This window comes from Lycorma delicatula, chromosome 8 (genome assembly GCF_047948215.1).
Source record: "Lycorma delicatula isolate Av1 chromosome 8, ASM4794821v1, whole genome shotgun sequence".
NCBI classification, from domain to species: domain Eukaryota; kingdom Metazoa; phylum Arthropoda; class Insecta; order Hemiptera; family Fulgoridae; genus Lycorma; species Lycorma delicatula.
In genome coordinates, this window is record NC_134462.1 from 70,782,045 (window position 1) to 70,803,257 (window position 21,213).

Consider the following 21,213-nt stretch of genomic DNA (forward strand, 5'->3'; position numbering starts at 1 on the left):
AAAAAATCAATTTTATAAAGAATTTTTTAATCATATTAAAATATATACAGATTATATGTTTATGTAAAACTTCTTAATGTGATCAGTCAAAAATTTACACATAAATTGTGGAAAAATTTGTATTTATATTATAAACAGTTGTATATTCATCAGTTAAAATTATTCATTAAGAAATCTTCTTTTTTTTTTATTTAGAAACAAGCCTTGTTCATGTGATAATATTCACATAATGTGTAATATATTCATATGTAATATAATTAATGTCATACATATTTAAGAATATTTAATAATTTTTGTTTTTTAAACCAAAATGTTCTTTGTACTTTTTATGACAAACTTTGTTAAAAATAATGTTTCAAACTGTAAAATTAGAAAAAGTTTTTCCTTCATAAGATTCACTGCAATTATAATTTATAGATACTATTACTTTTTAGCAGAATAATAGTTAAAATCAGAGATTAGAAAATTATAAAAAGGATTGAACTTTTCTGGTAGTGGTAATGACAAGGTTATGAACTTAAGCAGTACATGTTGTATACCTGCTGGCAGATTAATAACATGAACCATTTAGTTTCAACATTTGATTTACATGTACGCTTATAATACTTTTAAGTTATAAAGTTAAATATAAAAATATATCTAACTACTTTAGAAATATAATTTTAAAAACATTATTTTATTATTGTTACGTTAACTTTCTTCAGATGAGAACGTAAATTCTCTAAGACTTGTTACTGTTCCAGTAAAAAGACCAATTAATCCACATAATAATAAAAATGCATTTTTCCATATTCTCCGTGTTTTATATGACTCTGTTTTCCAATATACAAGAGAATCTATAATTGGTGGAAATATTAAACCAACTATGGATAAACTAAATGCACCAATCAAAGATAAAAATGGTCCAAGATTAGGAAACAAAGCAGCAACTAATACTGAAAAAAAAGAAGAACTAGTTAATTATTAAATATTTTGTAAATATTAAATAATATTAATATTGACATAAATAATATTATATTATAGAATAATATTACAAAAAATCAACTCCTCAAAGCAGAAAGTTAACAATTGTTACTATCTTTCTGTCTCAAAAGATTAATAACTAGATATGATCTATATTTCAGATTTAAACTTTCAAATTTTGAAACGTAAGCAAATATTGAAGTTCCTTCATTAAAATTCATACAAAAACCTATCACTCCATAGATTGTAGTTTAACCCAACAAGGCATTAATATTTATTATTAAAAAACGTCAATAATTTTATTCACTTTAATACATTTTTTTAAAAATATAACTTTTAATATTATTTATTGCATTTGAAGAAAGTTAATTTTTGTTCTTTACTCTCATTAATGTATTTTAATAAGAAAGATTTTCTAGAGATATGCAATACATAAATCATTAAAATTATCTAATAAATTTTAATGAATGCAATACTTATCACAAAAAAATAATAGTAATATTATTTTAAAAAAAAGAAAATCATATCTTTTTTAAATATTGCTATATTTGACATATTGCATTTTTAATATTATTTAAAAAAAAAAGAGTGACATATCGCACATCAAACAATTTACTAACAAGCGTTCATGCAGCTTTTACAGAATGTAATGACAGCAGAGGCCAGTGGCATCCGTGTTTCCCAGATTAATCTAGTTACAAATTTTTCCTCTGGAGCTATTAGGATAGAGTTTATGAATCGAAACCCCACACCCATCATTGATGTAAAGCCAAATATTCAACAAGAAATTGACAGCTTTGACAACAATATTTTGGCTTCAGTGACTCTCAGTATGATCACTCTAGTACAAAAGTGCATCGCTGTGCAGGGTGTTCACTTCAAACATCTTTTATAAAAATATAATGAATATGTAAATGTTTGCTAAAGTAAATATAGAAGTTAATAAAATTTACTTTTTAATTTTTTCATTTCTACCATAAAATGTTTAATTTCACAACTGAGTTTAGTCTATAGCGGTTCAGTCTTAAAACTGAACTGTTTCTGATTGGTCAGTGGTTAAAAAGAGGTTTTTGATTGGTTGAACATATGTATCATAATTAAAATTAATCATTGCAGAGTGAGTTTCTCACTCTGTATGTGAATAAATTCATTAAGTAACAAATTTCTAAAAATTATGTGTGTAAATTTTATGTTTTTGTGCAGATCAGGTACCCCATCCAAAATTCAAGATTCATATTCTATTGTAAGGAATGTGATTAACAATTTAAAATGTTAATTTTTATTAGTGATATTTACCAAATCTACTCATACAACTAATAAATTTAGATTAATTAATTTACGTTACCTGTTCCAAGAATAATCACAATTCTACTGAGATTTTCAAAAATTACACGATGAGATTTAAATATTCTTCCATTCAAAATTCCCAATAAATCCATAGCTACATAAAATAACAGAGCATATGTAAAAAACACAGCCATCATTACAATCACTTTTAATATTTGACCAAGCCTGTTTCAACAAAAGTATGACATTTACATTACAAAGATATGTTTTAATTTATAAATATATTGCATATTTATAAAATATATATATTACATATTATAATTAAATTATAAAATTTCTTTTACCTTTCAAGTACTGCTATAATTCTATTTTTTTTTTAATTATAGAGGTACTTAAAAGTTAAAAAAGAAATTATAATTTAATTGTAATATTAAATTGCTGCTAGGATGTTTATATTACATTAAACAACGAGACTATAATGATGGTCATTAATGCATGAGTGCAAAGTAAGTTATGACATTCACCAACGCTCATGTCATAAACTTCGCAGCAGTGCATTAATGGCCTTTATAAAGTATAAGGTAATACATACTGCATATTTTTGATGGCAGAGAAAGTATTGGGATTATTAATTTAAATCAATAATAGAATACATTGTTTAGAATATATTTTTTTATTTAAAAAAAAATTAAACAGTACATTCTGTGGCAATATGTTATTAGTCATAAGTTCTGCCTTCTCTTTAATATCGATTGGTGTTAAAGATATTCTTCCTCAGAATTCAACATAATTAACAAAACGATAAACAGTATAATATAGAAACTTAGTTACCTATTTGTACACTTCCATTAACCTCTGCTTGCAAACTTTTTTTTCAGAGGATGAGGTGAGATGATAATTTTATACCAAATGAAAATGCCATGCCTGGTCGGGATCCAAACCTGGGGACCTCTGGATGAAAGGCCGATATGCTACCACTCACACCACAGAGGGGCTTGCTAACTACTAAATTGATTTAAAATTCAACAGCTTAACTAATACCCGCTTCTGATTAATCAATGTTTGAAAAGAGGCTTTTGGTTGATTGAACACCTGTATCATAATGAAAATCTGTTTCATAATGACCCCTATTATGATACACGATCCAGTCACATAATTCAAATGTCATAATGTAGATGTAGAAAAAAGTAATGCAAATTATTTTCCATTACTAATGTATTTACTATTGTATATTTTCATGATTTCAATTATATTTTATTGTAATAGTTTCAATATTATTAAATTATTATAATTTATTACACAATAACATTAATAAAATTATTCCAATTGAGAATCTATAAAATAATTTAATTTTATTTGGGTGGAATTGAAAATGGTTTTATAATCTAGTGAGACTTCAATCATTTTTGCAATAACTTTGTTATTTATGCAAATGGATTTGAATAAGTAAGGTGTCATTTTCTTTGTCGTAAAACACTTAACATTTTTTGTAATAAAATAAAAATTAAATAAACCAGCCGTTGCAAAGATATTAACTATTAAAAAGTTTACATGGCCACCAATTTGAAATGGATTGAGAGACCATGTTCATTATTTTTATATAAATAAACTTCTAGGTACTCCAGCAGTATTCAAAATTTCAGCTTGATACGATTAACCATTCCTTTATGTTAAAAATACAAACTGGCAGATAGCTGATAAAGTAAGCATTTTCTAGACATATGTTGATAATACATATATATTTATATACACACACACACACACACAAAACAGGTGATATTTAAGTATGGAAATAGCTATATATTACATATCTGAGAGGTATTTGGAGGCAGAAAGAATTGGGGTTCTACATAATTAAAAAAAAAAATCTGCATTATGACGGGTTTTTAATTTTTGTCCGCCATCTTGGATCCACCATATTGAATCTAACTGAATTTTTTTAAATAAGAAGGTGGACATATGACACATGATTTTGATTCAAATTTTACAAGAAAAATAATGGTGAACCTGTTTTTCTGTTAATGCCTTTATTATCGAGCCATAAGCATTCAAAGTTGCAATGATGGAAAAATCATGTTAACAATAAAAAGAGGTAAAATGCACTGCTCAAATAACTTTATTGGATTTTATATTCATAACGCATACAATAATGAACTTTGAACAGTGTTGTAATGTTGATAATAATACACACTTAGTAATAATTAACAACACAACAAATTAGAAGGCTATATAAACTGATATTATTTACTTTGTTTTATTTCTTATATATATATATATATATATAAGAAATAAATATATGTAATTTATATGTAATATATAATATATACAGCTCATTCATTTCTATACTGAGCTCTACTTCAAAACTGAATTACTGAAGTGAAAAATTAAAATAAAGTAAAAAATTGAATTTTTGATCATAATTGACTGGGATTTTTAACTAGTCCCAGAAATAATCTTACTCTATTGTATTAATAAACCCTAAGCACTGTTTTCAGAGTCATCAGACATCAATGACCATTGACTGCCAAGAAAAAGAAACTTCCATTATATCCCCATTCTTTTTTGTTAAAAAAAATTTTATTTTAAATACTGCATATACAATAAATTTAATATTTACGTATTAGTATGTATGAAGAGGATCTGTCAGGCAATGAATCACCGAGTTGGTAGTTAATAATCAGCACTATTTCCAATATCTGTGCTGACAATTTTTTAAAACAGAAAATTTGATAAGAAATTGTTACTCATACTTTGTTTTATATAAAAATCAGAAGATGTGTTTGGACTGTCCCAAACATGTAATCAGATGATATGTGTTTAAACATGACATGACCTTTATATAAAAGTAACAAAATGCTGAACAGGGGGAGAACGAAGGAGAAATTGCCATTTTTCCTAAGGATATTTTTTGTTTAGTTTTCCAAGTAGAATCTGAAAAAGTATAGCCCCAGCCCTAAATTTTACAAACACTCTATATATACATACATATATATATTGAATTTTTTTTTCAGCCAATCTGCCAAGTACAGAATTAAAGAAATATTCTTATCTTTTTCTTTTTTTTACTATATTTCCTTTACATTAGAGTGCTTTCAGGCATAAGCCTATCCTCAGTAATATTTTCTGATTTATCTTCATTTGCATTTACACATATAAACTACTACTCAACACCTTTACGCTTTAGTTAATTTTTATAACTTTGGTTATTGAGTATAATATAAGAAATTTTAAACATTTATAGAACATACATTTGTTCAGTCAAAAATTTAAAGCATCTACTAAAAATTACAATTAAACTTTTTTACCAAAATTTATTTAAAATTTCTTTCAATATGTTGTTTTATATAATGTTAATATAGTATTGTAAACAATCATTTAATTTGATTTAAAATTTTGTCAAACGTATTACCAACTTAAATAATTTTTATAAGAATATTCCCAACAAATTCTGCCTGCAGATTTATGAGTCTAAATTCATGTTTATATTTGTATATATAACATTTTTCTAAAATTTTTAATTTTTTATTTTTATTTTCATGTACAATATTTACTTTTTCAATTATTTCTAAGTTATTTCCCAAACTAGTTATATTATTTATGTTTACTGATTATTAAATGGTCAGCTACATTTGAAAAACTATTTTTTTTTATTTTTAAACAATCTAAAATGTTGAGTAAATCTATCCTTAAAAGACCTATTTGTTTTTCCAATAGATATTTTTTCACAATTATTGCATTTTTTTTTATAAATATCAGAAAAATCATATTTATTTTTTATTTTTTTTATTATAATATTTTAAATATTTTATTACATAGTTTATAAGGAGATAGTTTATAAGGAGGATTCAAATTTATTTTGTTTTTTGACATTTTTAAGTAAAAAGATAAAAAGTAAGAATGTTTCTTTAATTCTGCACTTGGCAGATTGGCTGGAAAAAAAATTTCTATATATATTGAAAATTTTTATATATATATATGAGAGTATATATAGAGTTAAAATTTAACATACAGAGGAATTGTGGACTATGAAAAGATTAATTTCAATAAATTAATTTATATATATATATATATACATAGGACATCTGTGGAGTGCTTACAATTTTATATTACCTTGAGATTTTATAATAATTTATACTTTACAATATAGTTATGATAATTAAACAGTTTGGAAGTTTAATACATTCTCATATTCTAATACACTGTACATTAACATTTTCCTGTTAATACATTAAAGTAGGTTTTTAGATAGTGCCCTTAAAAAAGAGAAAAGAATTGAGTCTTAGTAATATTATTTAACCCTTAGTAAGATTTGTTAAATGACAACCCAAACCAAATTTATTAGATAATTTTTAAGACTTATCATAAACTGCTCGTGAAGCCATCATCAGCAACTGGTAGGTAAGATGCAATTCTTTTTTTGTGTATGTGTACAGAATATTGAGGTTGTTGTTAGTCTTATGGATTTGAGTCTATGAGATGATTGGTATGTGTTAACTCTATATTGCTAATGAGGACTTTATCTGCATCTAACTATATAAAAAAAAAAAAAAAAAAATGGGTGAAATAACATCAGTTGATGCCAGAGTGAGAATGGTAGAACCATTGATGAAAGATGATCATGAGAATGATTGAAAACTTTGAAGCAAATTGTTAAAAAACATTTTTACAATATTTGATTCCGTTTCATTTTGTATATATATATATATATAATTTTAATAATGTTTATTATACAGTTTAAATATTTAATATAATATGTTTATTTAATATAATTAGTACAGAGGGAGATATGGGCAACAGTAAAGAAAAAACTGATTTTAAAAATCAGTTTTTTAAAATCACTGGAATTCGAGAACAGCTCCTCCGTGTTAGGAAATACAGGCCCCGCGACGACGCCTTCGTGCTCGTCTGTCGGCATGCAACCGACAACCCGAAGTGGGAGCACTTGCACATCCTCCACACGTGTAAGGTGTGAGGCGGGATCTGGTTCCCAGATCCGGACAAGTATCCAAAACTGATTTTACTAAATTAATATATATATGTATAAATAAACCCAAGTATATCTATAAGCATTTGTAATGATATATCTGTACATACAACGCAACTTGTCCTAATTGACTGACTGTTCATCAATACCCAGTAAAAACTACTGAAGATAAATTGATGAAAATTTGTATACTTGTTCTTCTTATGGTATAACTGCATACAAAAAAGGAGTTTTTGAAATTCTGAGTTTATAGGATTAAAATTGAGTAACATTGAAATTGCAGCTATTTTTTTAATTTCTCAGTAACAAATGAATATATCAACTTGATCTTTGGCGTGTATAATCTTCATGAGAATATTTTTAAAAAATTTCTAGATTTTTGAAATTCAGTCTTGAAAGGGATGAAACAAATTTTGAATAATTATTGCATTTCCTGCTACACTAAACAAGATATTCAGTAAATTTGGGCTTCCAAATACTCTTCAGATCTAAAAAAACATTTTTGGGTTTTTTGAATTTTTATTTTTTAAGTATGCAATAGTGTGTGCGGAGCAACCAACAAACTGTTGTCACTGTTACTGTATATACAACATGACTGGCTGCACCTATCTCCAATTACGTGACTAAAAAAAAAAATTTTTTTTAAATCGAAATCAACAGGAATCACAAGTAACCAATTAGCATGGGTTAAGTCACGATCAGGAGGCTTAGTAAAAATGTTGTTTTTTTATACTATTAATTTTAAATGTTTTAATGATTTTTTTAAAAATTATTTTAAATGTATTTTATCATAAAAATTAAGGTTTCAAATTTATTTTGTTTTTTGAAATTTTTAAATACATATTTTAATTAATTTTTAAATTATAAAACACATCTTTTTTATTTTAGTTATTAATTTTGTGAAACTATTATCTAGTGCTGTATTATTATTAATTTCTTTATAATAATCATCTCATTCTTTGAATTGTAGAGTTCAGATAATGGCATAATTATCTCCAGTAAAATAAATTTTTTATCAATAGTTTACTATAATTAAACTTACAAGAATTATAATTTAATAATCTTAGCTTGAAAAAAAAATTAAAAAAAGAATAAATTCATTAAGTAATATTTACATACATTGAATCAATTGGAATGTTTAATGTAATTGAAGGCGCAGTATGTTCACCATATTTAAGATAACCAAAAAACCCAGTGATGACATAAAGTATAATTAAAATAGTCATTCCAATAAACAACACTCCTGGACAATGATTAAAATGTCTTGGAGTTTTCATATTATTTTCTAATGGCATTACCTAAGTTAAAAAAAAAAACATACATAGATGTTAATAATACATAACATTATCTACTAATAACTTTTTTTAAAAATAGAATCAAAGAAAATTATGGTTGGTAATTTTTTATTATAAAACTTTTAATGCTTAAAAAAATAATCATGTATTATTATCTGAAAAAATGATGTGCACTATGAGAGTACTTAAAAAAGCTATCAAAAAAATAATAAGTCAGCTTATAATGTAAGATTACTTTTTAATTTATTCATTAACATATTCTAATATATAATAGATCGTCATCTTCTGACCACATAAGCACTACTATTTTTAAATGTATTTGCTAGAGAATAAAGAAACATACAAATAATGAAATTTGTACTCTATCTAGTATCCATGAATTCAGAATGTTAGAGAAAATAATTAAATATTATATTAATGTAATACTCGTAATAACAAAAAAAGGAAGAAATTACTTAGTTACGATGGAAAATTTCTGTATTTATGAAAATAAACAATAAAGTGTTTAAAATAAAGTAGTCTCCTTGTGTGCTAATTTAAACTCTATAACATTCTGTAACAGGTGGGAAATTTTGTTTCATGGTTAGTAGTAACTAGCTTATATAATTACTATTCAATTGTTCATTTCACTTTGGTCTGTATTGTGAGAATAATGGCATTTAAGTAATTAAAAAAAACAAGGTTAATGCTTTATATTGGAAGAAAAATAATAATGACTCAACTGTCATCATCCATGGAGAATTTCATTTGAAATTTCCTAATTCTTCAGTACTCTTTGTCTTTAATGTAAGCCGAACATAAAAGTAAAAAATACTGGAGTCATAGATGTTCCAGGTAGATTTAGAACTAATTGCACTTGAAAAAACAAACAACTTATTGTGAAGACATTAGTAGAAAACCTTCAAACATCAACCAGAGGCTTCCATTAGGCTGGAGATACCCAAAATAAGTTCACAATAGATTCCAAAGGAACTGAAATTTAAATGTTAATTATCAAAATTACTTTATTCACTTTATGAAAATTATTTTAATAGAAGATGGGACATTGTGAGGAATTACTTTTTGTGAAGCAGATGCTCATTTCTCTACTTCAGTGGTGTGGTCTGATGAAGCATGCTCCAAACTGAATGGTAATAATGAATTGTCATAATTGTGTTTTTGGTCTGACGGAAATTTTTGCATTAAAATGGAGGAGGGACTTGATTTACTCAAAGTTCATGTTTGGTGTGGAATACAAAAAGGAATGTTAACATATTTCTTTGACAGAAGATTATTGAACTTTTTGAAGGAAATTTTTTGAAGACAACTTTTTTTAAGGTAATTCACATCTGGAACATTATTATTTCTGAGCTGTTAAACATCTTATTTTTGTCATTGGCCACCCCTATTTGACAGCAAGTTGGAGCATCTTCTTACTGTGCTTTTCAAAATAGAGATACCAAGTATATCAAGGAGATACCAGGAAATCAGTAATTCCCTGAATGGGTAGAATGGCAAGGAACAGCTTAATATGTTCATGTAATTTGACACCTTATATTTTTCTTCTAGGGAATCATCAAAGATAATGTACTGTTTTCAAATTTAAATGACCTGAACCATCTTTTATCAATTGAAAACACAGTTGACTATAAAAGGGAACAAAACTTTATTGGAAAAATTGGGAAATTCATAGTTGAACACTGCCTAAAATGTATAAGGATGTTAGAATGGCACTTTGAAAATTTGTTTTGATCTGTATTAAACATGTAATAAATGAACTCTTCTTCAGTTACTTTTTTGTTAACTGTTTAACAGGCTTTTTTAATAACTTGCATCATCTTACAGCATCTGGAATCTCTCAGGGAATAACTTAATGGAAATTGATGAGTGTGAACTAGGCTAATATGCCAAAGTCCAAAGCCACAAACAATTAACTAATCAAGGTTATGAACACCAGATGCAATTCACTCCTTACTGTTATTCATTAGCTGATGACCATAGTAGATAATTTTGTAGAGAAAAGATTTATAATTATAAATAAATAATCTCATGTTTATAATTACAATAATGTGCACTGTTTTATATTTTAAAGCTTTTAAATTCTATAATCTGATATGACTATGAACTTTATGATTCAAAAAGCCAAAGATTTTTAATTGTTCTTACTACATATAGTTTTCTAATCCTGTAGAAAATATTATTTCATTTTTTTTTATACAGTAAAATTTTAACATTTGACTTGAAGTATTAATTGAATATTCATACTTTTTTTTTTAAATGGCAGTGATTTTTATTTTTAATTGTGATTTCTATTGAATCTAACTTTAAAACGGAAAAAATTTCCCACATGTATTCCTCTGTTTTATTTAATTTTAAGCATTTTACTTATGTATCTTTAAATAATATGTGTTTTGGTCTTCCAGCAGAGTAGTGGAAGAAGTCTATTACTTTCTTAACGTAATTATACCAAATCAAACTTTATTAGTAAACTTTTTTTTATGTTTTCATGTGTTTAAAATTATTTAAAACTATAAATGGTTCATTTTAAAATAAAAAGTGCCTTTCATAAGTAATACCTTCTTCAATAGAGTTTCTAGTAGCAATGATGATAATGATACCTGTCTTATAAAGATTACAGAAACCTTTAAGTGTGGAACTGAGTGGTGTAATCGATCTATATTGAGTTTTTTCATATATTATTTTTGTCATATTTAATATGTGTATAAATCTTATATTGTTCAAGTTTTGATTTCTAAAACCAAAGATGTTTAAAATAAAATAATTTCCAATAAAAGTCAAAAATACTGGAGTCATAGATGTTCCAGGTAGGTTTAGAACTAATTGCACTTGAAAAAACAAACAACTTATTGTAAAGACATTAATAGAACATCTTCAAACATCAACCAGAGGCTTCCATTAGGCTGGAGATATCCAAAACAAGTTCACAATAGATATGCATAGATATACAATAGATTTTGCAAAGATATTACGTAATATGTAATATCTTACATAATAACTTTGCAATACAACTTATTCTATCAGGCAGTATGAAAATGTTGATTTTTTTGTTGCTAAAAGTGCCTGTATGTATTCCTTGCCTAAGTGGTTTAATACTTTGTGCAATAATTATTAATTTAACTTGTATTCCCCTGGGTTGTCATGTCTGTAAGGATGTGTTTTAGTTAGCTGTGTGATATTGTATGTTCTGCTGCTTGATTTCAAATATGTAAAGTTATGAAACAATCATACATAATTTCTAATTTGGCAACACTTGGGTGCTTTTGAAGGTGACCAAGTATTTATCATTGAGTATTTTAAGAATGGTTATTTTATATTAGTTTATTTATTTAAAACTTATTGCATCTTGAAAATAAAGAAGAAATTTAACACATTTTGAAATTTTATTACCAAAAAAAGGGGAAGAATGTGACTCAGGCTGCTAAAAACATTTGTAACGTTTAAGTATATCATAAATTTCAAAGACATGATTATGATTCAAAAAGGCTCAGATTTTTAATTATATGAGGTCTGTTCAGAAAATAACCAAACATTTTTAATTACGCACCAATGGAGATATTTAGTGATGTGCAGATGGCAGCATTGTGTTCCGTATAACCTCCATGTAACCACATGTTCTTGGATTGTTGATATCTCATTTAGTTTTTGTGTTATTTTTATTTGAGTAAAACATATTTAAGTGTTAGTAGCGATTTTTTAATGTGCGATTTTCAGGAACAACGATACAATGTAAAATTTTGCGTGAAACTGAGGAGAACTTTCACATAAGCCTTTCAACTTTAGAAACAAGCTTATGGAGATGATCCTCTGGATCATACGTAATGTAATGAATGGTTTTCACGATCTAAAAGTGGTCACCTTGTATTGTTGTTATTCATCTAAAGATTTTAATTCCTATTGGTACTGCAATAATTATAGTTGCTGATATGAAGTATGCTCATGTACCAATATCTATCTATTCCTACTGTAAATATGTGCTGTGCTTTAGTCAATTGAAGATGACCCTCGACCACGAAGGACTTTGACTTCAACTGATGACTTCCACATTCAGAAAATCAATGATCTGAAGTATGCAAATCGCCTATTGACTATCAGAGTTCTTGCAGAAGAGGTTAGCATCTCAATTGGATCATGCTATGACTTTTTGACTAAAAAATTGAACATGCATCGAGTTGCAGCAAAGTTTGTTCCTCATTTGATGACTAAACATCAAGTAGATATTTGTCTGCAACTCCTTGAACAAGCCAATGATGATGAAACATTCATGCAAAGGATCATAATGGGAGACAAAAGCTAGGTTTATGGTTTCGACACTGAGACAAAAGTTCAATCTTCACAATGAATTGGCAAAGGATCTACACACCCCAAGAAAGGATGTCAGTCTCGATCCAATGTCAAAGTGATGCTCTCTGTCTTTTGATTTTAATGGAATTTTGCATTTTGGATTCTTGCCTCAAGGTGAAACAATGAACCATGCGTACTATCAAGGCTTTTTACAACGGTTACATGAAAAAGTCCACAAAAAGAGACCAGAGTTGTGGCGAGACAACTCATGCTTCCTTCATCACAACAATGCACCTGCATACTCAGCTTTGTCAATTTGTCAGTTTTGTGCCAAAACTCAGATGACTGTTCTCCCTCAGCCTCCCTACTTGCCAGACCTCGTTCCTTGCAACTTTTTTTTTATTTCCGAAATCAAAATCAGTGATGAAAGGACGCCGTTTTGAGACTATTGATGACATTAAAGCAAATTTATCACGGACCTTAAATGCCATTTCAAATTAAGCTATCCAGGACATCTTCAGGAAGTGTAAACACCACTGGGAAAAGTTTAAGAAAAGGAGAGGGGAGTATTTTGAAAGGGACAAGAACCAATAATACATAAAATTAATAATAAAGATTAAAAAAATAAAGTTTGATTATTTTCTGAACAGACCTCGTACTACTTAAAATGTTTAAACACCTAGAAAAAATTATTTCATATACTTTTTAAACCAGGAAAATTTTAAACATCAAGACAGTATCAGTAGCAGTAGTACAAGTAGTAAAAACTGGTTCAAGTATTTTCAATCTGGAAATTTGATGTATCTTTCCCTAATTGGCCAACGTCTGAAAAAATCACTGAAATCATGGAAAAATTGATCAAGCCCAGCATATTAGCAGTTGTAATATCTGTAACGAGCTAAATATCGACCACAAAACAGTTTTAAACCATTTGAAGAAGGCTGGAAAAATTGATGATTGGGTGCCACATAATTTAAAAATGCAAAATCTAATTGATTGATTTCCATCAGCAAATCACTGTTAAACAGAAGAAAATCATACCATTTTTGAAAGGCTCATCATACAAACTGAAAAACAGATCATATATGTTAATAATGTACAGAAAAAATCATGGTCAAGGTGAAACTCCACAAACAGTGGGAAAGCCAGGATTGATGCCAAGAAAAGTGAATCTCTCTTTCTCTCTGCGCCTGTGCGCACACGTGTGTGTGTGTGTGTGTGTGTGTGTGTGTGTGTGTGTGTGTGTGTGTGTGTGTGTGTGTGTGTGTGTGTGTGTGTGTGTGTGTGTGTGTGTGTGTGTGTGTGTGTGTGTGTGTGTGTGTGTGTGTGTGTGTGTGTGTGTGTGTGTGTGTGTGTGTGTGTGTGTGTGTGTGTGTGTGTGTGTGTGTGTGTGTGTGTGAGGATTGGAAAGAAATTGTTCACTAAGAGCTGCTGCCATTTGGTCAAAAGAATGATTTTAATCTCTATTGTCAAAATTTGAAAGATTACCCTAAGCAATAAAGTGACCACAATTTATCAATAGGAATCGTCTTCCTTCATGACAATGCCAGAACCTAAACATCAAAAACTGAGAGAGCTTGGCTAGGAATTTTTATTATATCCACCATATATTATTGATCTTGCACCATCAGATTACCATTTTTTTCAAAAAAATATCTTAACAGTATAAGGTTGGCTTCAAACGAGGCTTGTGAAAATAACTGTTTTTTATCCAAAAAACACAGAAGTTCTGAACAGATGGGATTATGATAATATTACCTAATAAATGTCAAAAGGTGGGTGATCAAATAGCACATGTTTGGTTTAATAAACTTTATTTGAAATATAAAAAAACCTTGTTTTGCTTTTGCATGAGAATATGAAGCAACTTTTTCTGCAACCTTTTACAATATATTTAATTAAATAAGTATTTTTATGAAACATTAATGTCAGTGCAACATTTTCAATTGTCAAGAATAAAGAACTTACCACACCAATGCCTTCTAAAGCAAAGATTGTTGTTCCAAAAAATACTGGAAGTTCTGCAAATGATGAAAATGCTGGTCTTTCTGATACAGAAGGTAAGTCATCTAGAATATAGTAATAAGTTACACAAACACCAAAAATAAAAAATATGTTTGAGATCATTGATAATGGTGTTAAATGTTTCAAGTTTTTTAGTAAATTCATTCCAATTAATGGTGGTACTATTATTATCATGTAGATTTGAACATGTAAATTTACATTGTAGTAATATTCAATGACCTAAAAAATAAAACAAATATGAATTTTTTTATCAGAATCAGATTTTTGTTTTAATAAAAGTTTAAATAGTATTTCTGTACATAGTGTATCACAAAGTACTCCTGGGACTTTCATAACCTACTCTATTCGTGAAAATAATGGAAAAGTTCATATAAATAAATTACTTAAAAAGTGACTGCATGAAATTGTTATCTTAAAAATAAGGTTATTTTAATTTTTCTGTAAGTGTTAATGGTTTGGAGCAAACACCAAATTAAAATTCTATCAGCTTACCAAAGCTTACTTTGGCACAGCATTATTATTTTACTTTTTACACTTTTTTTAACTTGGTTTTGTAAATATTTTTATGCAAAATTTTATTTTAGAACTAGTACAAACTACTATTTTTTGGGCCTGCTTACAGACCTTTGGGCTCCTGTGGTAATCTTTGTATTTACACTGATTATGTATTTTTTTTTGTATGCAGCCTAAATAAATAAAAAACATTTTTTATAAGTAAAATCAAACTCTTCACTGCCTTTTAATTAAAATACTTAGGAGTATAAACCTTCATTTTAGGAAATAATATCAAACAAAAAATAGTATATTATAAAGTAATATCCTTTAATAATCCTTTAATATAAAGTAATAAGAATAATATTAAAATTATATTACTGTTAGATAATTGTCTTGAAAACAGAATCATCTGAGGAAATAGAGGTACAGAAATGACTGATACAGGGATGTGTTTCGCCTACCTCAAATAAAGCAAATTCAGAGGAGGATGTAAAGTTTACTTAGGGAAATAACTGGTATTTGAGTAAATGGGAGATTTATAAATAATTTTGCTATGCAGATGACACTGATAATTGCTGAACATCTGGAAGATCTTGAAAGATTAATGAACAAAGTGAGAACTGTGTAGTTAGAAGTGTAAATTATGCCTTAATACAAAAGCTGAAGATCATGAAAATCAATTCTTTAAAAGCTATTCTTATAAATTGGCTTGCTCAAGCTCAATCCACTTTTACAAGAACAAGGAGGATACTTTAATTTATGAGCCTTTACAGCTTAAGGTCTGACTTGTTACATGTTCAGCATGTTACATGGTGTAGAAATCTGGACTCTGAATCTAGCTGCTTAAACAAATAAAACACTTTTGAAGTTGCTTCTTTACGTTTGGATATTCTGTAACCTTATGAGAAGATCATAGGTGCTCAGAGCTACAAACATGAAGATTTTAAGGATATAACAGTAATAAACAACAATAACAAGAAATAACAAACAAAATAAAAGCATAGGAGGTAATATTTAGAATATATTATGCATGGTGAGAAAAACATTGGATTACAGCTTCTAATCTAGAGGAAAATTTAGGGAAGAAATGTCAGACTGAGAAGAATATCGAGGTTGAGAAACTTAACAGAGCAGCTTAGATGCAATTTCAATCAGCTGTTTAAAATGTCAGTATCAAAAGTAAAGGTTAGTTCTCATGACTGACAGCCTTTGAAACAAAGGTGCCACCTAGAAGAGAAAAAATGCTGCCAACATAAAAAAGACACTCACATGAAACACTTAGGCAAGAAACCTGAGGCTTTATAAAAATAAGGATAGGAATGCAGAGAAAAACATTAATAGACTGTTTCTTAGCATAACTATAGCTGTCTAGAATGAGGGAATATATTTGCTCTTTGTATATTTTGATAAAAATAAAAGAAATGCAGAGAAAATATGCAAAGAAACTGTTGAGTGAAAGCTAAGGCTTATTGAAATGCGGAAATATGTATTTATTTTTTTACCTTAAGAATTCAGATTAATTTTCTTGAATTTTCAAATAAATATTCTTTGAAAATAAGAATAATATGAAGGTATGGTACCTTCATAAAGTATATGAAGGTAAAATAGCACAATATTACTGTGCTATAACAATGAATAAAGCAATGATGATGGCCAAAAACTGAAAAATATCTTCAAATTGTAGTATCTAAATAATATACTTTTTTTAATTTAAAAAGTCTTCCATACAAGATATATAGAAAAAAACTTATAAGGGACCGCAGGTGAACTTCCACAAAATAAAAACAAGAATAATTGTAGTCAGTTTACTTGGTAAAGACTTCAAAACTGCTGAAAAAAATAAATGGATCAAAGTGGGAACATTTTTATTGAAGTCGATTAATGCTGATATTGGTCATTGCAATCGAAATCTTCTTTCCTATCATTTACCGTAAGAAACTATGAGTGGAAAATTGATCCTGAGAGGAGATTATCTTGTATTAAGGAGAAATAAGTAATAGTAACTTGATATTAATTTGTGTTTATAAATTGTAATAAATTACATTTAGTTTTAAATAGCTTTAGGCCAGTTGTAGGTGATTTTATTCTTATTTTAATAAAATATATTATTAAAAGGCAAACAATTGAAAAATTTTGTTCAATGGATTTTTAAAAAATTTTTATTAAGCAATGATTTTTTTTAAAAATCACCTGTTTTAATGATTTAGCTACAAATAAGACATATGCACAACAAACTCCCAGCATCTCTAGTACCAGTCCTGCATTGATAACATATCTAAAACATTAAAAAAAATTAACAAATTAATGACAAGTAATAAATAATACCCAACAAGATTATTAAATTCTTTTTAATTAAATTTATTAAGATTTCTTCTAGTATTGTTATTTATCTCATCAATATTTAAATAATAAAAAGGGCAATTTATATACTTACCAGTACTTACCCTGCAAATTTTGAAAATTTTTTTAAACATACTGGTCCCTCTAGAAATGCTAATTCTGCAATCTTTCGGAATCCAATTGCTGGAATTTTATTTCTTTTACATAAAATATATGCACTATTTACCTGAAAAAGAATTTATTTTTCATTTTAATTTTATTATTTTCATAATATTAACTTAATTGTTACTGTTTTTGTAATAATTTAGCTGCTGCCTTTTTTTTAATAATAGCTTTAAGTTCAAGAAACCTTTTTTTAAATAAAATGTATTTAAAATTACTGCTAATTTATTTCAGCTTCAAGATGACACATATGGAGATCATTTATTTACAGCAGTGCACAAGTACTGCTCATAGAGTTGTATTGTTTGTTATCTACAACCAGTTTCTAGGTGTAAATAGTGCCCATTTCTAGGTGTAGATAGTACACCTAGAAATGCCATAAAATTGATAAAGATTAGTGTTACTGATAAGAATACATGTGAGTATTGGCTGCCTGTAAGTATGGCAACACACTCCTCATACCTTTTAAAAGTAGATATACAGCGTCTGTAAATAAACTAATAACTGGTTCAGAAAAACTTTTCATTTACAGTCCATTATACATGGACTCTATCACCTTCGAAATAGTTCCCTTGGGAAGCCAAGCAATGCAATAATTTCAAGCAACGCAGAAATTATCCAGAAACCAGAATATCCTTCAGATGGTCAATTACATTTTTTTTATGTTTTCTACGTTCCAAAATGGTGTCCTTAAGGTGCTTTTTTAAAGTTCGTAGCAGGAAAAAGTCACAAGGACTCAAGTCAGGTGAATAAGGTGGTTGAGGAACTACAGGAGAGTTCTTCTTTGCCAAAAACTCATTAATTGAGAGTGCAGTGTAACAAAGTGCACTGTCATAATGCAACATCCAGTTGCCTTTGATGGCTGATCTCATGCAGGCAACTCTTTTCTGCAGTCTTTCAAGAATTTCTTGGTAAACATATTGATTTACAGTTGGTCCTGTAGGCAAAAACTTCTTATGGACAATGCCATTACTATCAAAGAAACAAATTAGAAACAAATTGTTCTGATTTTGCTCATTTTTGCTTTTTTGGATGTGGTGAGTTTGAAATGCCAAAAACTAAATTAATAGAAACGAAAAATTGATAATTCATAGCAGAAAACCCAACCCAACAGTTGGGTTTAATGAAATTATAAAACTTTGATACTAAAGTTGTAAAATATAATGACTGGTAATGAGAATGGTTCAGAAAAACTTTTTATTTACAATCCAATTATACATGGACTTTATCACCTTCGAAATAGTTCCCTTGGGAAGACATGCAATGCTTCAAATGGTTTTTCCACTCTTAATAGCAGTGTTGGAACTCAGAAACTGGAATATCCTTTTATACTCCTCTTTTTCCTTTTATACTCCTTGCTCTGGCAATTTGTTTCTGGGTCATACTCAAATTCCATGATACATCTTCAGTAATAACATTTTTTAGAAAATCAGGATCAGTTTCAGTTTCAACTGCTCAAGGAGATCGTGGCACTTATACCCTGTTGTTTTTCTGTTCAACAGTGAGGGTTTTTGGACCAGTTTTGCACAAACTTTTTTCATGTCCAATTTGTTTGTCAAAATTTGGTTCACTGTGGTGTGGTTCAAATTCAATTTTTCAGCAATCATTCTGACAGTTAATCATTGGTCGTACTGTATCAAGACTCTGATTCGCTCAACACTGTCATCACTTTTTGACATTAACGGTCTTCAAGAGCATGGATCATCCACAACTGATTCTTGGCCATCTGAAAATGCATTAAACCATCTAAAAACTTGGGCTTGTAACAGAGAGTCATCTCCATAAAACATCCTTTTCAATTTTGAAAAAGTTTCAGTAGCATTCTCACTGAATTTAACATAGAACTTGATTGCATAACATTGCTCATATCACTCATTTTTGTAACGCACAACAAAAACTCGTTTCACGAAAAGTTTGTTTACATCTCATGTGATAACAATAGACTAAAAATATTAATACCTAATATAACAGCTCTTCATATAACCATATGTTTACTAGTAATTTTACAGTGTTGCCACTTTGGCTGCCAAAAAAAACTAGTCTCATTACTTTATTTACAGACATCGTACATTGGTATAATAGGTGTCACCATAACAACCCACCAGGTTGGTCTAGTGGTGAATGCGTCCTCCCAAATCAGCTGATTTGAAAGTCGAGAGTTGCAGCATTTGAATCCTAGTAAAGCCAGTTATTTTTATTCGGATTTGAATACTAGATCATGGACACCGGTGTTCTTTGGTGGTTGGGTTTCAATTAACCACACATCTCAGAATGGTTGAACTGAGACGATACAAGACTAAACTTCATTTACACTCATACATATCATCCTCTGAAGTATTATCTGAAAGGTAATTACCGGGGGCTAAACAGGAAAAAGAAAAGGTGTCACCATAACAGATGTGTATGGGTGGAGAGGTCAGAAAAAATAAAAATTAAATGAGCCAGCAGCCTACTTAATAGATGTTTAGTGTGTCAACTAATTAATTGATGGTTCATATGTCCTGAACAACAAAATTAAAGATTACTTATTTTATCTTAGTACAGTGTGGCTGAAAATAATGGAAAACTGTATCTGTATTTCCAAGGAAATAGTTCTCTTCACTCCTTTTCTTTTTTATAAAATGCTATCATGTCTTTTTCTTGGGTAAAATATTCCAGAGTAAAATAATCCACCAACTGGATCCCTCCAGATGAGAACTACTAAAGAGGAGAAGTGCCAAATTCTAATAAAATATAAGAATTATGGCATTCTTCAATTTGGAGTGAGATTTATTAGAAGTTTAAATAAAAGTGATCAGCTAAATAATTTAAACCAAAAAATAAATTAATGGCTAGATATATTAGGAATTTCTGAGATAAAACACAAAGAAAAAGAAGATTTTGATCAGGGGATTGTAGGATAATTAACATGAAATAAAACAAAAGGCCGATAAAAGTTTCAACCGAAACCGGAAAGTTTTGGAAGTCTGACCCTCTATTTGAGAAACTACTTCTTAGGAGAAAAATAAAATGGAACTTTTATGTTTGCAAGTACATAAATAAGAATTGTGTAAAAAAAAATATGGTACTTCTTTGTTATCACACTGACAATTGTTTTTTAATGCAACTTCTACAGATTTCATTAGAAATGAATAATAATGTTTATTTAAGGTGGAAAAAACTTTAATTTTTCATCTTTTAATAAAAAATAAAAATTACAAAACACTTTCAATTATGCTGACTCTGTGTACTGATGAATATACGTATATTAACACAACCTAACCAATATATTTATATTCTATTTAACATATATATATATATATATATATATATATATATATATATATATATATATAAGCATACAACGTTAAATAGCATATATACTATATTTAACGTTGATTA

General features: G+C 28.2%; 1 protein-coding gene across 8 annotated transcripts in view; it reads right to left on the reverse strand.

The window, feature by feature from the left end:
- Positions 1-21,213, reverse strand: part of LOC142328651 (proton-coupled amino acid transporter-like protein pathetic) — a 95,133-nt gene continuing 73,920 nt past the window's right edge. For 3 of the 8 annotated variants that reach the window (XM_075372541.1, XM_075372543.1, XM_075372542.1), the window contains 6 exons: positions 17,775-17,896; positions 17,521-17,605; positions 14,779-15,054; positions 8,354-8,532; positions 2,309-2,475; positions 1-935 (listed from right to left, as the gene is read on the reverse strand). In XM_075372541.1, the coding sequence (XP_075228656.1) occupies positions 691-935; positions 2,309-2,475; positions 8,354-8,532; positions 14,779-15,054; positions 17,521-17,605; positions 17,775-17,896 (1,074 nt within the window). In that variant the 3' untranslated portion in view covers positions 1-690. The remainder of the gene's footprint in view (positions 936-2,308; positions 2,476-8,353; positions 8,533-14,778; positions 15,055-17,520; positions 17,606-17,774; positions 17,897-21,213) is intronic. The other 5 variants (XM_075372536.1, XM_075372539.1, XM_075372537.1 and 2 more) reach the window with 3 other exon arrangements.